General features: G+C 42.9%; 1 protein-coding gene across 2 annotated transcripts; it reads left to right on the top strand.

Moving 5' to 3' along the window:
• Positions 1–8,300: 8,300 nt before the first annotated feature.
• LOC147888412 (protein SHOU4-like) lies at positions 8,301–17,816 on the top strand. 2 transcript variants are annotated; one of them, XM_087392491.1, is made up of 5 exons: positions 8,301–8,611; positions 8,718–10,248; positions 14,674–14,829; positions 16,273–16,484; positions 16,593–17,816. In XM_087392491.1, the coding sequence occupies exons 2-5, from the start codon at positions 9,223–9,225 to the stop codon at positions 16,783–16,785; spliced, it is 1,587 nt and encodes a 528-aa protein (XP_087248617.1). In that variant the 5' UTR covers positions 8,301–8,611; positions 8,718–9,222; the 3' UTR covers positions 16,786–17,816. The 2 variants fall into 2 exon arrangements, with proteins under 2 accessions (XP_087248617.1, XP_087248616.1); XM_087392490.1 differs by having other exon boundaries at positions 8,301–10,248.
• The last annotated feature ends 481 nt before the right edge of the window (positions 17,817–18,297 follow it).

Here is an 18,297-nt window from a genome sequence, read left to right as displayed (position 1 = left end):
ACATGAAAATTTCTTCGTTCTTGTGCTCTTACTCGGTATTGCTTTGTTGCTTGTGTAGTAGGAAATCCCATTCATGGGTTTCACATAAAAGTTGGACTAGACAATGAAGAAGCCATGGATGAGTCCCCTTTAACTCAAAGGAACATGTCCACCCTTATCTTAATGATAGTCAAGGATGAGTGCCATGAGATCAAAGATGTGATTGAGGGTCAAATGATCAAGAGAGTTGCAATGGGTTAGTAAAACCAATTGGATTGTAGAACCCGAAGTCTTTGACAATTGGCAAAGGTAGGAATGCCTTCTCGACTAAGCTTAGACTTGATAGGGTCTATCCAATCTTCCAAGGAGAGATTGCATACCCCAAACAACAAGGGTCCTGAGGTAAGTTGGGTTTGTGTATATGTGAAAAGCACCTATGCATTGGCTTTAGTTTTGACTTCTCATGGACAAATCTTGCTCTAGTGTATGATATTGTAAGAGCAAGCCTTGGACCAGGATGGTGTCCCAAACCTAACAATCAATTGATTCTAAAGATGTACCAAGCCTTTACAAGGTGTTTTAAGCTATGAGCAAGGTACACCATCTCGTGTATATCCTAAGCAAGTGCAAAGATACTCGAAATGGAGTTTCGAGTCTGCTCCTTAGGTTGTGCAAAATTTTGGGAAGCGAAAGACAAGTTCCATTGATTGTGCATGTGTCCTTGCCATAACTACATGAGTAGAATCCCTTCGATTTGTGCCATAAAAAGCATTAAGAGACAAACCTCAAAATTCCATGCTAAGGATCAACACTCTAGGTAACACCTTAGGATTCAAGCCCTCGAATCCCCACTCTCCAGGTATTGAGGATCTCTCCCAGAAATGCACCAAATGTTGGAATTTTCTCGGCAGCTCCCTCTTTTTGTCCCAACACAAGTGGGGTTTATAGCCCGAGATCTTAAGTGATCAAGTCGATCTCCTACAGGCTAGCACTGATCCTCGTGCTACTCAAAGGGTGTGCATGCTTAGACCTATACCCAAGAGGAGAGTGAGGGTAGATATTGCTTTCCAAAAATACTTTTTTGACTCGTACGAGGAGAGCAGCTGTATGAAGGTAGCCTAGCCAAGAGAGATGGAAACGATTATCAAGGCGGCCTATCTAGGGGCCCTTTGATGTAAGATGCACGCATGGTGAAGCGCCTACATTGGAAAAGAAAAAGGGGATTGAAAGAACTCGAATTGGAATTTGGGAGAACAAAACGGGGAATGAACTAGACACGTTGATTAAATTTGTGAATGAAGCAAAGGATGTTCAATCATCAATGGACGTGGCGAATGATTGACGGTCGAATCAAATGAAGCTCCCAATCGAAACAGAGAATCGATGGAATGCAAAAGGGACGACTGAGTCGAATGAAACCATAATCCATTGACCGAAACAGGGAGCGAATCGAGACGAAAAATTATACGACGAAAACAATGAAGACATGCACTAACGACGATAGACGTAAAGATGGATCGAGACGTCAAATGCGACATTCCCATTCCATCGAAAATGCGACCATTCTCTTTCGATGGAGATGCTCGACGAATACGACCCAGATGTAGCTGAATCGCCGCTCTTCTCTTTCTCTCTCTGTGTACGTGTGGAGCTTCCCATAGCTCTTCACAGTGGTCGCAACATCGATCTTGTCTGTGTATCAGGTGGTCGGACCACTTTTCCTCCCTTGAACATTGATCTTCTTTCTTCTTGTGGTGGTAGCTAGCTTCCGCTTTCGATACAATTCGGCTAGATCTCAGCAAGTCTTGAAGTGGCCTACTTTGAGCTGACGATGATAATGGTTCCGCGAGCCAAAGATGTCGGTGAGACAAAATGGGTTCGTGACTCGTGAGCCCCTCAAGTTTCACGTTCGCTCCAAGTTCAAGACGTAGGCTGCGATCGATGGGAACCACGGTCCAAGGCCAACTCTGTGAAAATGCTTGAGGTTTGTGATAGGTCCACGTTTGGGTTGCAGGCTACATTCGATGAAGATCCCATGTGCAGGAAGCAAAGGTTGGCCAACTTATAAAAGGTCAATAATTCCTCTGGCCCCATAACCCATTTCCTTGCTGGCCAACTTAAAAGGTCTACTACGCTATCTCCTTCCTCGCCCACTACTCTTGCGCTTAGTGATAGGTCCAGGTCTGGGATGCATGCTACATTTGGTGAACATCGGATGTGCAGTGAGGATAGGCCGGTCAAGTCAAAAGGTTGGAGGAGACATGCAACTACTCTCGCCCCATGATCCATTTCCTTACTGGCCAACCGGGGCGAGGGCCTCATGGAATCACTCATCAAAAAGCCAATTGAGATATGTAGCTAATGTGGCCCCATCAATGAAGAACTCTACTAAGCCCTACCGGTGTCCCAGCTTGATGGAATCGATTCAGAGCAGTTACACATTGCCCAATGTACCCAAGCAAGAATAGACATGGGTAGGGCGTGGGTTACACACTAAATGGACAACATAAGACAAACAAGTGCTACATTTATTACAAGAACATGGTAACATTCAGGCTGAGGAGTTGCTAATTGGTCGTCGCGAGATTGTGAGACGTTGAGCGAGTGTGGGGTACAGGGTAATGGCTGCTGATAACAATAGGCGCCCCATTTTTTTGTAATAAATCTCGCCTCGACACGTGGACTCCACATAGGGGACACTCCTTCCTTAGTTTGGCAGGCACCAGTGTGTAGCCACCCTAAGATAAGCTTCGTAGAACTCTATCAAAGAGCAACATGGAGCCCAAGTTGATCCAAGCATGGGATGGGAACAAACGCTTAAGCCAGCCATGACATTACAAGCCACCTCCTCTGAATGAGTCGACCGTCGTCCAAATGACTTGAGGAGCTTGTTGGACTGATGGCCTTCATGATGGAAGGGTTGGGCTAAGGATGTGAAGGTTTTTCGATGTAGTCTCTAGCCACTCCACTAGTTGGCCTAGCCAGGAGATCAACAACACACACAACCATATGAATGCTAATGGAACAACAACCATCTACCATTAAGGAACTAGTGTTATAACTTCGGTACCAACATAAATTGCAGCATTTAGTAGTGCTAGCACAACACCACCAACTGTTTCAACGTAATCTTCAGCATAGGTAACATTGATCCTCCAATCCCTGCCTTACCTCCGGTTGATGGATTTGGACTCGAATAGTTGACATGTGTGTTCCATACCTTAATGATTGACTGGGCACTTAAAGAATTCCATGGCATTGGCCCTGGGCCTGTGTTTGAACATTGGGTCTAAGCTCTAAAGGACTGCATAGATCCCATATTGTATGTGGGGTCTTGATATTTGTGAAGCACTAGAAAATACTCATCCTTGAATTAATCATGGAGCTTTGCGTCATGAGTGCTGCCTGTGAATGGGGCAACCAAATCTGGGCTTCCCTAAATGTGCATGACCTATGCTCCTATTTGGATGTTTGTGACATGGTAGCCAAAATCTGCTAATCGAAGTTGGTCATCAAGATCAAAATGTTGAACCCAGCTATTGATCCAATCATCAAAGGTAGTAGCCATCGATCGGGCCATCAAACCGAGCCACAAACTTGGCCCACAAACTAGCCATTAGACTAGCTATTGAACTGGCCATGGACCTTCAAAATACCCTACTTTATGCACATATTGGGGCCTCTTTGGAGCTATTCTCGAGCTTGCCTGAGAGAGAGAGAGAGAGAGAAAGAGAGAGAGAGGTGACAAAATGTGTTGCTAACATGGAGGCATCGTTTATTTAATACTTAAGCACTCCAATACCAAACTTAATTTTTAATTGTGCTACAAGATTGTTGATTATAATGTTTTTTGATAGAGATCAATTGGTGCAAGTTAGAACTCATTGTATGATGTTCATCTCTATGCTTGAGAAATGTTTTCTACCATACTTGGTTGATGGTATAATTACTCTTTTGCTTGCCATACATATTAGAGGTCATGGGTCTTGTCACCTACAAATTAATATTATCCCTCAATGTGCATTTTCTGAAAGTGTTTGAAAGACTTTGTTAAACAAAACAAACAAAAGTGCATTTGAAAGCTTAGTTGATGCATGAGTCCTTGGTCCTGGTTTTGTATCATGGAATATCTTGCATAGACTTCTCCAGAGATCTAGGGCTCTATGGGCAAAATACTACTATATGCATAAAACATTCAAAGATCGAGTGCAACTTTATGTTTAATAATTCTTCTAAGATAAACAAGTGGATCATGAAATAAAGAAGATAAAAAAGAAATCAAAAGTGGTTTAGGCTATGTTTTAAAGGCAAACTAGGCTAGCATCCTTTTCAAAAACATTAGAGAAAATGCCAAATAAACAAACGCACGATCATTACATGATGCAATGCAAGGAGCATTTATGGAAAGGAGAGCACGTTTCGATTAATCTATAAGAATTAAATAGAGGTTGTAGTTGTATTGTACTTTGAAATTCGGACTATTATTGCTTCTAAATTTTTATCAACTAAATTATTATGATTTTAACATTGTACGAGGGACTAATTTGAGCATTGCAGTGAAATGTTTAGCATTTTAGAATTGTCATGATTGCTTTTCATTGCACTAGGTATAACTATTGAAGCGTTATGGATTGCAAATAATTTCAACAGTTCATTTTTCTCCAAAGTAAATGTCAAGTGCTTTTGATTGGCTTTAATCACATAGTTAAAGCAACAAGAGTGCAAGTTCTCTTAAGCAATGATAGATATCAATAGGTCCTTTTTAGTTAGTGTTCTTGAGCATAAGGCAAGGCTAAATCTCGAGTTAGATGTCTAGCGGATGCTCTAGTGAAAAAGCAAACATATGAGAAGCTCTGATAATTTTTTTCTTGCAAGCTACCATTGGAAAATATCTTAGTGGCCATTTGGTCCATGTATAAAGCAATAAGTTTATCAAGTTTGGATGCTACGAAGTGTTATGCATGTATTAGCATCTTAGTCCTATTTTAGCTAACTAGCTCAAAAAATATTAGCTTATAAGATTTGGTTGATGCTTTGGTGTGATCGAATATTGGCCATATAGATGCACTTCGTGGGTTGAGTTTTTATTTGATTGACGTTGTGGTGTGGAAATTTTTGTGATCAACTAGCTTGTGGCTAAAAACTAGCTAGCTTGTCATGATTAAAGACCTTATTATTGGTGCATAGCCTGTGGGATGCTTAACAAGGAGATTGTGCATTTGTATTCAGAGAGAGAGAGAGAGAGAGAGAGAGAGAGAGAGAGAAGAAAAAAGTTGAACATTGAAAGGGCAAGGAGCATCAAGTTTGTAAGCTATCTGCATGAGGCTTTAGAGTAAAAAATGACATGAAATCGGGAGAGAGAGAGAGAGAGAGAGAGAGAGAGAGAGAGAGAGAGAGAGAGAGAGAGAGAGAGAGAGAGAGAAGAAAAGAGTTGAACATTGAAAGGGCGAGGAGCATCAAGTTTGTAAGCTATTTGCATGAGGCTTTTGAGGAAAAAATGACATGAAATCAAGTGAGAATGATGAAAAGCAACCTAAAAGAATAAGAGACAAGTGAAAAAAGACTCTAAACTACAAAAAGAGTGTAAAAGGTGATGTTAAATAGAAAGTAATATGAGAAAGGCAAAGAAAGTAAGTATAAATGCATCCATATATGTTGAGCAAGAGAAAATGGACGTACTTGAAAATCGTAATGGAGAAGGTGGTAGGATATAGCTTGGCGTAGATGGGTTTGGAAGAGGATGGGATGCTAGAATCTATGAACCTTAGGTTTAGTGACTTGACTTGAGGTAGATGACACACACAAGATTGAGGCAATCTACTTTTGTAGCTAAAATGCTGACAAAACAGTAGGAAAAAGACAAAAGAACCTATGCTATTATGACAACCTTTACTTTTTGATAGAAGAGAGCCTTCAAATGCATAAGCACTCTTTCAATTTCTAAACTAAAGAGATGCAAAAATTTTGGAAGGACCCTCGAGAAGGCAAGGTGATACCTAAGAGGGTAGTTTGAGAATCATCCTCGAGAGGATCGTCAATAAATGTCCAAGAGTAGGGGGATTTTCTGTTATAGGCCTCCTTTGTTATAGCAAGTGAGATTAGTTGATTTTGAACGAGTTGAGTACTCTATACATTCTTGCTTGGGGTCATTCTTATACACTTGAAAGCCACTTGGGATTGTTCTTACACACTTGAAAACTACTTGGTGATGTGTTTGGCTTGGTAATGCCTATTTAACAAGGCTTTTGGTATGATATAATAAATTATTTTAAATATCTTCTGTTGGAAGGGAGCCTACTTCTAGTGGAGAAAGTCATCCAACATGATTGTGTGCTAGGCTGTCCCACAATGTCCATATCAAAGCCTAGTATGTCTTAAATTGGAAATTTATATTCAAGGTGCACAATATAAAGCCTAGTATGTCTTAAGATAGAAGTTTATGTAGCATGCCCTCAAGTTGCACCAATATGAAAACAACAAGACAAGATGCACTTGGGAAACAAATAATAACTTTGTGGGCTAGAAGCCAAGAAAACTAATGCTTGTGGAATGTCTGGTCATGAGGCTGCATTTTGTATTTTCAAGGGATGAATTATGCATAAGGTGAACAAAAATGGTATGAGCATTGAAACTCAAAAAGAGGAAACAATTGATATTAGTATAAAAGCGAAAAAATCCAAATAAAGCCCTACAACTACTAATGTAGCAAGAACAAAAACCTCAAGTTGGTGACTATGCATAAGGTTGGAGAAGAGTTAGAGTCCCAAATCTATGATTGTTAGACACTTGTTACGTACATACATACATATATATATATATATATATATATATATATATATTGTGTGTGTGTGAGAGAGAGAGAGAGAGAGAGAGAGAGAGAGAGAGTCTTAAGGATGTAAAGAGATGCATGTGAGTTTTTTATTTTGTGAATAAAGTGATTAAATTAAGAAAAGAAGTTATAAAATAGCATTAACTTCTTGTTCAGAGCTGCCTAGAGAGTTCATTGCAATACCTTTGCAACCAGAGAGAATTCCATAGTGAGAGTGCCAAAGTATTTCAACAAATCAATAGTACTAAGTTGAATGCGACGAAACACATTACTTGGGAACCTAGGCGAAAGACTGGAATTTCGTTGAGTCCAAATAATTTGCAAGAGCTCTGCACGAATGAGACTCCATATCTTAAACTGGCCATGTCAGCTAACCTTTATCTCCTAGTACAGTCAATTTTCATGGAGGGGAACATCAATATGCGTTGTGGAGAGCCACCTTCAATTTCATGGAAGGGGAACATCAGTATGCATTATGGAGAGCCACCTTTGGAGTGATTGCCATAACGTTGTTACCACAATACATCCCCATAGTAAATGGTAATAGGTCTCAAAGATCACACTGCAAAATGGGGCATAGGGGCAAGATATGCTTCCACTTTGAAAGGCAATCCTTTGTCGGCAATTTACTTGTGATAATTTGCCATAGATGGAAGTTGAGGTAGTCTTGAGGATGTAGAGGTTTACCCTTGAGGATGACTCGATTGAAATGATCTTGAATATTCCAATCTTAAATGTGATGACACTATGTAAGGTATTGTACATATTACGATATATTTTGCTTTGATATATGAATGAAATGACCTTATATGAAAGCAAAGACATTATGTAGGGGACATAAACGAAGGGTATACATTCTATAAACTTTCCTTTGATGTATAAATGAAATGACCTTATATGAAGGCAAAGACATTATGTAAGGGGACATAAACTAAGGGCATACATCCTAGAACAACTTTCCTTCCAATCACCTAGTGTGTGTCATTCGACTTCAAACCTAGATAGTGACGCCTTGGAGTATAGAGTTGTATTCATGGAATGAATTGACAAGGCCAACTATCAAAAATTAGCATGAGAGGTGGAAATGCAACGGATAGAATAAACCTAGCTTGATAAAACACATTTGGAGAGGGAGAGAGAGAGAGAGAGAGAGAGAGAGGCAGACATGTTGTCATGTGCACATGGAGACGGTCTACTAAAGAGAGGTGTGCTTCCATAGACACACAAGGCACCTATCACATATGCATGCGTGTGGCCGCATGCTTGCTCACACACACGCACACACGTGTAGGTGTGCACATGCACATTTGCATACATGTGTGTGTGTGTGTATCTCTTTCGCATGTCTAGGCTCTCTTGCCCCTCTCGCATGCACGCACACTAGCACGCACATGCGCGCACACACTCCCCCCCCCCCCCCCCCCCTCTTTATCTGTCCCTCTTGTGTCTCTCTCTTGGGGTGTTTTTTTGGGGGGGGGGGGGTGTTTCATTTTCTGTTGCTACTTAATTTGTTTCTTGAGAAGCAGAGGCAGCAACAACAACAACAACTAGTACCAAACTACTTAGTTTTTATCACCATTATCCTCCTCCTCCTCTTCTACTTCTTCTTCTTCTTCTTCTTCTTCTTGGGCTCTTGAGAGCCATCGCCATAGCCAATCTAAGCTCCTCCTCCCTCCATCGCCAAAACCCTCCTGCTCCCCTCCCTGTTCTTTACCCTTCATGCCCATATGCCTTCTCTGCCTGTAGCCTATGGCTTTCCCTCGCTTTGCAGCTTCGCATTTTGCCTCCAGATCGGCTCTGCAGGTGCTTAATTCTGTGCTCTCAGGCCTTCCCCAACTTCTTTTCTCTGTTTTCCATAATGTACCTTCTCGGATCTTTTCTCTGCCAAGATCTACTGTACTCTTTGCAGGTTTCGGAATCGATCCACTTTAGCTGCTTCGCAACTTCCTTCAATGCTTGGATTGGTGTGAACGCGTAGGATTTCTGCATAACTGTATCTTCAAGGCACAGTTTCCCTCGGATGCTCGATCCTTTTTGAGGACCCTTCTATGTCAATTAAAGCTTGCTACATGTACAGTGACAATTTAGGCGATATCAAATTTCCAACGTCCTGCATCAATGAGTCGCGCTGGTGGAACAGTATCTAAGAGAAGGTGGAAAGCTGAGGTCTCGTAGAAAGCTATTTCCAGAACGTCCCCGTAATTTCGCTCTCCGCTGTGCTCTTGTTACACTGGGCTACTTTACTCTTTGGCGTGGACGTGTTCGAGGGTGCCGACGATACGTTGTACTTGTGATCTACTTGGGTGGCTCGTAGGAGTCAATGCGTAGGCGCTTTTTGATACTTGTGTACATAGCTTTCACGCTACTGGAAGCGTAATCATCAGCGAGTTTAAGTGTCAAAAATTAATAATCTCATGGGAATTAACAGCAACTCAGGTTCCGGCATTTCTGGTACGAGATTTCCTTCCCATCAGCTTAGTAATGGCTTATATGTATCTGGGCATCCTGAACAGTATAAGGAGAGGCAGCCCACCTTTAGCTCGACGGCCGTGCCTTACACAGGTGGTGATATCAAAAAATCTGGTGAGCTAGGCAAGATGTTTGACATTCCTGTGGAGCCTCCAAAATCGAGGAAGTCCGTTCCTGCGACTGGTAACTATAGCAAAACTAGTGGTTATGGAGGGGCTTCATCAAATTCAGGGCCGTTATCTTCAGGCGGAGCTCCTAAGTCTACTTTTTCAACCTCAGGGCCTCTCACTTCGGGTGGACTTCCACGTCAGAATTCTGCTTCTTCAGCCCAGAATCGTTCTGGACCATTAACAGGAAACATCATGGCCGGCAGTCGTCAGGCTTCACATTCTGGGCCGCTAACTAGGGGTGGTGATTCCACTGGGTCTGGTGTTTCAAAGTCCGGTTCCACAGGGAACAGTCTTAAAAACTCAGGCCCCCTTTCAGGAGGAGGTGGTACTCCAACTATTGTGCGTCAGAACTCCGGAAGTTTGTTGCCAGCAACAGGCCTCATAACATCTGGTCCCATCTTTTCAGGTCCTCTGAATTCTTCAGGGACTCCTAAGAAGGTATTATCAGGGCCTTTGGATGCTGCCGGTACTCCTGTCAAGACCATGAGTGGTTACTCTGCACATCATGCTGTCAATAACATCAGCCAACAAAGTTCCACATTCAAGAGAAGCCTGCCAAGGGTCATCTTGTGGACAGTTATTCCTCTGTTCATTATGGGTTTCATAGCAGGCGGATTCATATTTGCAACCGTGCACAATGCGATCTTGTTAATCGTCGTTGGATGTCTCTGTGCATTTGTGATATTGCTTCTCAGCTGGAATTCATGCTGGGGGGATAGTTCTTTGGGTGACTTTCTAGCTTCACACGAGGATGCTGATCTACGAAATGCAAAGGACGGTCAGTACGTAAAAGTAACTGGGGTAAGCTTTTTTGAAGTTCAAGTTGTGCAGGAAATTTCTTTATGCTAGTTAAACTTTGCCTTTGTCAGATGTACATTTTTGTTGTGTGGCAGCTAGTATAACCTACAATATAGGATGTAAGGTGCTCTGTGGCTAGTGGTTTCGTCTTCGTAGATGGATCGCCATGCCCAGAGGAGAGTAGCAGAGGAGAGAGGAAATGAGATGGGAGGGATTCAAGAGAACTGTTGGCTGTCCAAACAGCCAGCAAAGGGAGAGTGCTATGGGTGATGACCAAAGAATTGGGGTGCACACACGTGTGGGGAGGAGGAAGCAAGGATGAGGGAAGTGTTTGAAATGAATGGGCCATAATGGAGAAGATAGGTGGAGAACTATCTGGCTGTCGAAAACAGCCAGCTCAGTCTGCAAAATAGGGCAAGAGACAAGGCAAGAAGGGACTTTGTAAGCCATAAGAGAGGCACCAGGTCGGGGCTGCCAACACCTTGAAATGGATGTTCAAATGAGCCGTGGGGCCACACCAATGTTTGACCTGTTGGAGTAGATCATTCTTGTCCTACCTGTAACCCCCAAATGAGGATGAGGGGAGCAAAGAGACATGGTAATGCCATAGGGTAAGGGGGATCGGAAAAGCTACCATGTATGCATAGAAGAAGATGCCACGTGGGCAGATCTGGGTGGAGCGGATCATCCACGAGGGATTGGAAAAGCTACAATTGTATGCATAGAAGAAGATGCCACGTGGGCAGATCTGGGTGGAGCGGATCATCCATGAGGTCAGCAATGTGCTGACATGTAGCCACAACAAGGGCATCGCTATATTCAAGGCAGTATGCAGTAGCATATGGTGCAGCAATTTGGGCTGCCAGCAGCCACGTGGGCAGCAAAGCAAGCCTGGAGAAGTGGAGATTGGCTGCAGAAGAGGCAGTGAGATCCAGGAAGAGATGGGCTGTCAGATCTGCTGTGTAGGCAAAGGAAATAGGCCAGCAACAGGGGCTACCAGATGGGTGTGTGGGCAGAGAAAGGCCCAACATGTGGGCATGGAATGGTTGGCTGCAGGGCATTTACAGCCCAGTCCAGTGGTGGCACAAAGGCCTGATCTGTTGGCCACTCGGCAGTAGGTAGATCTGCAGGTTGGCAGTGGGCCTGAAAAGGGCTTGTTGGCCCTGGTTATATACTGGTTGGTGAGCTGACTGGAGGGGACAGACTGAGGTCCGTCCCTCTCTATAAAGGGGGCATTATACCCTTTTTTCCTTACTAAAGCAAACATCCACTGACACGTCACAGAGGGCGCAGGGAAGAGTTAGGAACAGATCTTGAGTTATGTTTTGAGCTATTTTGGCTGCTCTACTGCTGACTTCAATCTCAGATCTGAGTATCCTTTTGTGAGCGATTCTTTTTCACACTTTGTCAATTAAAGGTGGAACCACGTCAGTGTTTCCATTTGGTTCAAGTTTCTTCCTTTGGTGTTCTGTTCTTCTGCTGTGTGGCTGTTCTGCTGCTGCATGGGAGATCTGTTAGGATACATGCCTAGATTCTCCAACATGGTGGCAGAGCCATGGTATTGTTGTAGGGGACTGAGATCTAAGGGCTAGACATTCAGAGGGAGACCAGATCTGAAGCCAGAGGTGTATGCCTTGGTGAACAAGCCATCAAATTGAGAGATCGTCTTTGACAACAACGTGATTTTTTCTCAGTGGAAGTGTCTAAGTCAGAATTCTCTTTGCAGTTCAATCTCACTATGTGACATGGCGTCCCACAGGCCTATTGTAAATTGTAATGAAGTGCGTATGCTGGATGGGACCAACTATCTGCATCTTGTTGCAGCTGTGTGTGGGAAATACTTGAAGAAGTGGAAACGAAGTCTGTGGACCAAGTGGATGTGACAGGCAAGGGGATTAAGAAAGCAGATCTACATGAGATCAGAGAGTGGGTGCTCAGAGATGTTGATGCCCTCTAAATGATCATAGGGAAGACCGTTGATTCAGTGCCAGTGCCATGTGGAGCAAGACAATGGCCTTCATAGGCTGCACAAGAGGCCAGGTGGTCCAATAGCCCAAAATGAGGGATCAGCCAGTTGTAGGTCAGGCAGTCAGCAGTGAAGGGGGCCCATTTAGTCGGCCAAGTAGCAGCTCGGGTGTTGTTCGACCAAGGGATTCCATTCCTACAAAAGATGTGTACGGTTTTCTGGTCAGCACCATCTTCAGCAGCAGCAGTCCGCCTTGAGCTTTCAGTTTCTCAAGCAAATCTTGGCCTTGCAGCCTCTTCAGCCTAGCCTCTTGGTTTATTCTAAGGAGGGCGTATCAGTTGTAGTCCATCCATAGTGGCAATCATTGTACTAGTGCACTTTGTTATTGCCAATGCCGTAAACAAGAAAGCAACAGAATACTAGAAGACATGCAAATATTCAATATTTCATGTGCACGTTGGGAATATAAGGTAACCATTGTGAGCCAGAATGCAAGCACGTAATAAGACATTTGCAAAAATTATTGCTGAGTGTGATGATGCTTTAAAGCCATGCTTTAATGCCAGGTGTTTTCACATAACAAGACAGGTTGGCAGACCTGTTCAAGCTTTGTCTTTCCCTAATTTGGAACCAACAGATTGGAGGAGAATTCACGAATTCCACATTCGCAGCTACCATGATTGAGATCTTGAAAAGAATCTGGACCAGATTCCACGTTGGTTGTTATTGTGAGGGAGAAGGTGAGTGTAGAGAAGCATATGGACCTCAGCTCTCACACTGCTGAGCATTCAAAGACATCTCATTCAATCACCTTATTCATCTCTATCAGCTGCTAGTATGGATGTGTAATTTTTTCACATTCTGATTGTAAGCTCCCTTTTTTTGGGAGATTTTCTTCTGTGTAGTCGAGAAACGGAACAGGTGAGCTATCCATATTTATCAAGTCTTGTATGTGTTGGAAAGGTCACCTCCCCATCTGTAAGTCCCCAAATGAGGAGAGCGTGGGGGAGGGAGACCTAGGGCAAGATGTGCCCAAAGAGAGATTACCTGGATGTGTGGATCTGGGACAGATCTGGAGCATTCATGGTTTGTGGGGTATCCCAAGGATGAAAGATTGCATCAGGAGCAGCTCATGTGCAGGAAGATGGCGGGGACACAGTGTCTTGGATCAGGCCTGGCATGAGGCACTCAGTGGACTGCAGCAGGACCCTATGAAAGGCACGCTGACATCAGCATGTGTACGGAGCAGGGTACAAAGCTGTACGGATCTGTACGGGGCTGCTGCAGGGCAGTGTACGGAAGAGGTACGGCCAGGACAAGGCGCCGGCAAAGGGCTGCAGCAAGGCGCAGTATAGTGGGGGTCTATGGGCAGGTATACAGCCTGCAGCAGGGTCTCCAGCAGCAGAAAAGGGGAGCCTAGCAGCAGCCCAAAAGGGCCTGGCTAGGGCCCTTACATAGGGCTGGTTGGGCTGAGCCAACCAGGTCGGTTGGGCCAGCCAACCTGGTCTGTCCAGTCGGCCCAGTCAGGGCAGACTGGTTGGGTTTTTTGACAGGCCTTGGGGCCTATAAAAGCAGAGGCTCTTGGCCTCATTCTATATCCAACTATCCAGCAGTTCAAGGAGCAGACAGGAGCAGCCAGGAGCTACTCCCTTGGGCCTCACACTGGGGGTGAAGGAGAGTTGAAGGTGAGCTGCAGACTGAGTTCCCTAGAGGCTGGACCTTGGCTGTCTACTAGGGCAGCAAGGTGTTGTGATCATCATACCTTCTGGAGCAGCCATTCACAAGCAGGTTGGAGCAGTGGAACAGGGACCTGTGTGCTGCAGACAAAGCTTGGCAAGGGCTGCCCACCTAGGCTGATTCACAGGCAATAAGGTGGAGAAGAACACACTGGACGGAAAGTCTACAGACGCTCGAGGTGGAGCACACGGACTCGAGTCTAGAGATAGCCAGCTGATAGGAGAAGGACCTTGTGGTAAGATCATAGGACCACACCTGGTGGGACTCTGGATCTATCTCTTTTGTATTGTGTCCATAGTTTTGGACAGAAATATACACCTTTGGTGGTTTCTCTATCTGGCCGGTTCATTGAATGCACATAAGTAAAGAAGTTTGTGATTCCACACCCACACCGCACATTGTGTGAGCTCCTGGGCATTACTATCAGTCTTCCGCTGCGTGTACCCTCTGTTGGGTATATTCTAACAGTATGTGTCATATTTTGAGTCCTGAGTGAGGTGATCTCCGATAGCTGGCCTTTTCAATTTCGTTCTCTTGTATTCTGTAGGCACAGAATGGTGCAGTGATAATATTTATATAAGTTGTATCTTTTTCTACCTTGATGTTGGTTTTTGGCTTTTGCTCTTCAAATAGTAGTGAACTTGTGGATCCGGTGCTATAGACTTCACAAATTCAATACTCTAAGGCAGCTCGCTCTTTTGTGCATGTATGAAACTTCTTTTCAGGTTGTCACATGTGGAGGTGTGCCGTTGGAATCTTCCTATCAAAGGGTAAATCGATGCATATACACTTCTACTGGTGTCTATGAGTACAGAGGATTGAAGTCAAAGCCTGCTAAAGCTGGCCATAGGCATTTCACATGGGGAGTCAGATATTTGGAGGTATGCTGATCCATGTATGTCTACTTTCTGTGTTGAATGCCATGTCAAAATTGTCAACTGTACAACCTTGAGATTTGATCAAATCTGTAAGTTTGAGTTTGAGCTGTTTAATATACTGGAGCTTTAGTCTATGAATTGTGGGGCCTCTGTGTGTGGCATTTTAGAAAATGCTTTTAAATGTTTTTAAATGACATTTACCGGAGCTTCAGTCTATGAATTGTGGGGTCTCTTTGTGCGTGCCATTTTTTTAGTAAATGTTTTTAAATGAGCTTAACGTTCATATGTCGGATGCACTGGACATACGGTGTCGCAACTTCTTACAAGTGCCATCTGTTAGATGCTGTGGATATTTTGCCTATCTGTGTCTACTCTAGTGCATACTCGGCATGTAGTATAACAGTGTTTTCTATGGCTCATTTTGTGAGCCTTAAATATATGGTAGCCCTAGCATGTGATTGAGCCTGAGCAGACACACGTGAGAAGCCCAGCCCTCTAGTTTTTTTCTTCAAAGAGCAGGGTTGGTCTCCTAGCAAACAACTTAGGGAAGCACTTCAGTTAGCCCCCTTTGTCCAATAATTGTAGTGCCTCCCTTGATTTTGGTGACATTCGGTTTTTTCTTTCTGATTGAAGAGCATTGTGCATGTCAAGTTTTCGCTTCTTGGATTTCATCAGTTGCTAGGTTTGGCTCCAGGGTTTCATAGACCGTCTCCCGGAGTCACTAAACGTGCCCCAAAACTTGCCTCCAAGTACACTACCTCTACAAACCTCTTTCCTCCAGCCAGGGCTTGGAGAATGGGAAGTGTATTGATTTTAAAGATGTCCTGCATCTGATAGCTGGGGTGTCACATTACCACGATTCTTAAAGTGGTGTGACTTTAAAGGACGAAGAAATACTTTCAGAGGTTTTGATGCCCATCTCTCAGTTCCACAACTTCAACAATTTTCTTAAGATTCAGGGCAAACAAGACCAATTACTAAACAGGTTGATTTGTGGCAGATTCATGTCTTTTTTAGTACAGATGTGGTGAGTAAACGTTTTACATGAACTCAGTGCAAATCATGTATTTATGAATTGATCTGTTTGTTTGGATCTTCAACCAATTGCAGGGGTCATTGCATTGAGAAATGTGAAGTATGAATACCTCTGGTCCGTCTTTTTATATAAGGACATATACTTTGGAATCCGTCTTCTAACATTTAAATCTTCCAGCTTGTCTCTAGTTCTAGGTTTCTCAAGTTTCCTCTCAAGCCAGGGGTCATTGTTGAAGCTTTTTATATCTTTCTTAAAGGTCTTTGCGACTTCTGTTTTTTGAAAGTTTAATGAAGTACTCTCATTTTGAAAGTTTAATAAAGTACTCTCATTTTTACAAGGCCATAAAAGAACTTTGTCAATGTTTTTCAAACTTCAGCATCATCTAGTGCTCTCTTTGTCACTGTGTGCAGAGATACATAGTTGATTTCTACATCTCTGACCTTCAATCTGGCCTGAGAGCTCTAGTTAAAGCTGGTTATGGTGCCTCTGTTACACCGCATGTGGAAGAGAGCACTATTGTTGATATCTCTTTAAAAAATAAGGAACTGCCAGCAGATTTTGTCCGTTGGATAGGGGATAAGAAACTTTCATGTGATGACCAGATTATGCGTCTGAAGGAAGGGTAAGCTGATATCTTGGCTATTTCATTGGAATTGTGTGGGTATTTTGATAATTTTACCTTTCCAATCCTCACGACACATCAATGCTCATTGATACCGTGCATTTGCAGATATATCAAAGAGGGAAGCACAGTGACTGTGATGGGTGTGGTGCAGCGCCAGGACAATGTACTCATGATTGTTCCTCCTCGTGATCCAATTTCTACAGGCTGCCAATGGAAGAGATTTCTTTTGCCTAGGAATGTGAAAGGATTGATTATATCGTGTGACGAGATGTGTAGAGTTGATGGGATACCGCTTTAGAGGTGCATTAGTCATCAAAAAGCTTCAGATTCAGCCCATTACGCTTGATTTCTTGCAAATTCTCTGTAGATGACGCCAATCTCTGTACACATCACCAATTCTTTCAGATCATTCTTTCGCCTGGACTGTTTTATTAGCTCGTTTAGTTTTGTTATTGTAATATACAAATATATTAGCAGTTGTAGCTTGAATGAAGAGATTTGGACTACTTTTTGATTAGCCTTCTCCTTTAGTGCTAGCCTTCGTCATGGCTGAGTTTGCCCTTCACCTCCGGAGTGCCGAGAGAAACTCAGTACGAAGACTTTGTATAAATGGATGCTCAAGTATGTGTGGGTGTGTGGATTTGTATGTGTGAGAGCATACTTTTATACTATGGTCTACACCCACTGTTGGGCGCTGATGACATCAGTGGGGATATCATAGTAGCTAGTCCCTGCTATGTGTGATGGAGTTTATGGTTTTCAATCTTATGAGTGACTCTCGTGAGATTGAAACTGCACTATGTTGTGTTTTTAGAGGATGAGTTTGGGAATGTTCCTGGATTCATCTAGGTATATACACCACTAACTGAGCCGAGTTTTTTTTTTTCGGGCAAAGAAAGACTGACTGAGTCTAGATTGAATTCAATTCACGAACTTCTAGCATTCTATGAAAATCGTTCCTCTAAGTGCCAGAACTCTTGAAAACAGGTACAAGTTGCTGAACGGCTGTCCAGGGTGCTGCTGTATGATTTTGTTGAATGCGAGTGAAGATGTAAATTTATAATGATTGATACAGTTATGTCGCTGTTCCTAGCACTAAGGGTGCTCGGAATTTCTGTTGGCAAAAGGCAAGAGGACAAATACATGCTGTTTGATGATAAAATTCCTCTTGCACATTGTATAAATCCATGTTTTGAGAAGGCTTTTGGATAATACTCCAGTTCAGTGTCAATGTAATGGATGTGATCCAGCCATGCTTACAACTTGGCTTATTGCCAACATCAGGTGGCAGTATTTCTTGGACATGTAAATATTATATTTTAAAAACAACGGGACAAGATTCTATTGTGTACTTCTTGCAGTAGAATATGTTTTTGAAAGCTTCTACAACTCATATGGGTTCCACTTCAATCCTTCGGGGAGTACAATGTAGGATTATAAGAAAATAGATAAATTTTAACGGACATTTTCAAATTCCTTAATGTCCAAGTTCTCTCATAAATGTCCTATAGTTCTGTACAAGCTTAACGCAGATGTTTTTTGAAGGGTTGTTTAGTGTGATTTCAAAGTCAATACTTTCTAGAATGTATTGGAACCGCAACTCCCTCCCTCCCTTCTCTCTCTACCCCACAAAGATGCTATATACATTTAATTATATTTCTTTCCAATAGTATTTAGGGCTTATAAGATCCATTTATTCACAAAACTACTTTTCATGTCTACTTCATTTTAACACCCTTCACCTATATCATCCATCATTCATCCTATCATGATAGTGATTTATCGATGAAATGATTGCAAGTCACATGGT

This window comes from Dipteris shenzhenensis, chromosome 21, assembly GCF_047967505.1.
Source record: "Dipteris shenzhenensis isolate YYH24624 ecotype China chromosome 21, Dip_SZ_1.0, whole genome shotgun sequence".
NCBI classification, from domain to species: Eukaryota; Viridiplantae; Streptophyta; class Polypodiopsida; order Gleicheniales; family Dipteridaceae; genus Dipteris; species Dipteris shenzhenensis.
This window is presented reverse-complemented; position numbering and strand designations above follow the sequence as displayed.

What these genes read in the sequence shown, in the direction of transcription:
- LOC147888412 (XM_087392491.1), top strand. Translation starts at nt 9,223, where the DNA reads ATGGGAATTAACAGCAACTCAGGTTCCGGCATTTCTGGTACGAGATTT. An exon ending in GGGGAGTCAGATATTTGGAG is followed by an intron (nt 14,830 to 16,272) that starts GTATGCTGATCC and finishes CACTGTGTGCAG; the next exon opens with AGATACATAGTTGATTTCTA. An exon ending in ATTATGCGTCTGAAGGAAGG is followed by an intron (nt 16,485 to 16,592) that starts GTAAGCTGATAT and finishes GTGCATTTGCAG; the next exon opens with ATATATCAAAGAGGGAAGCA.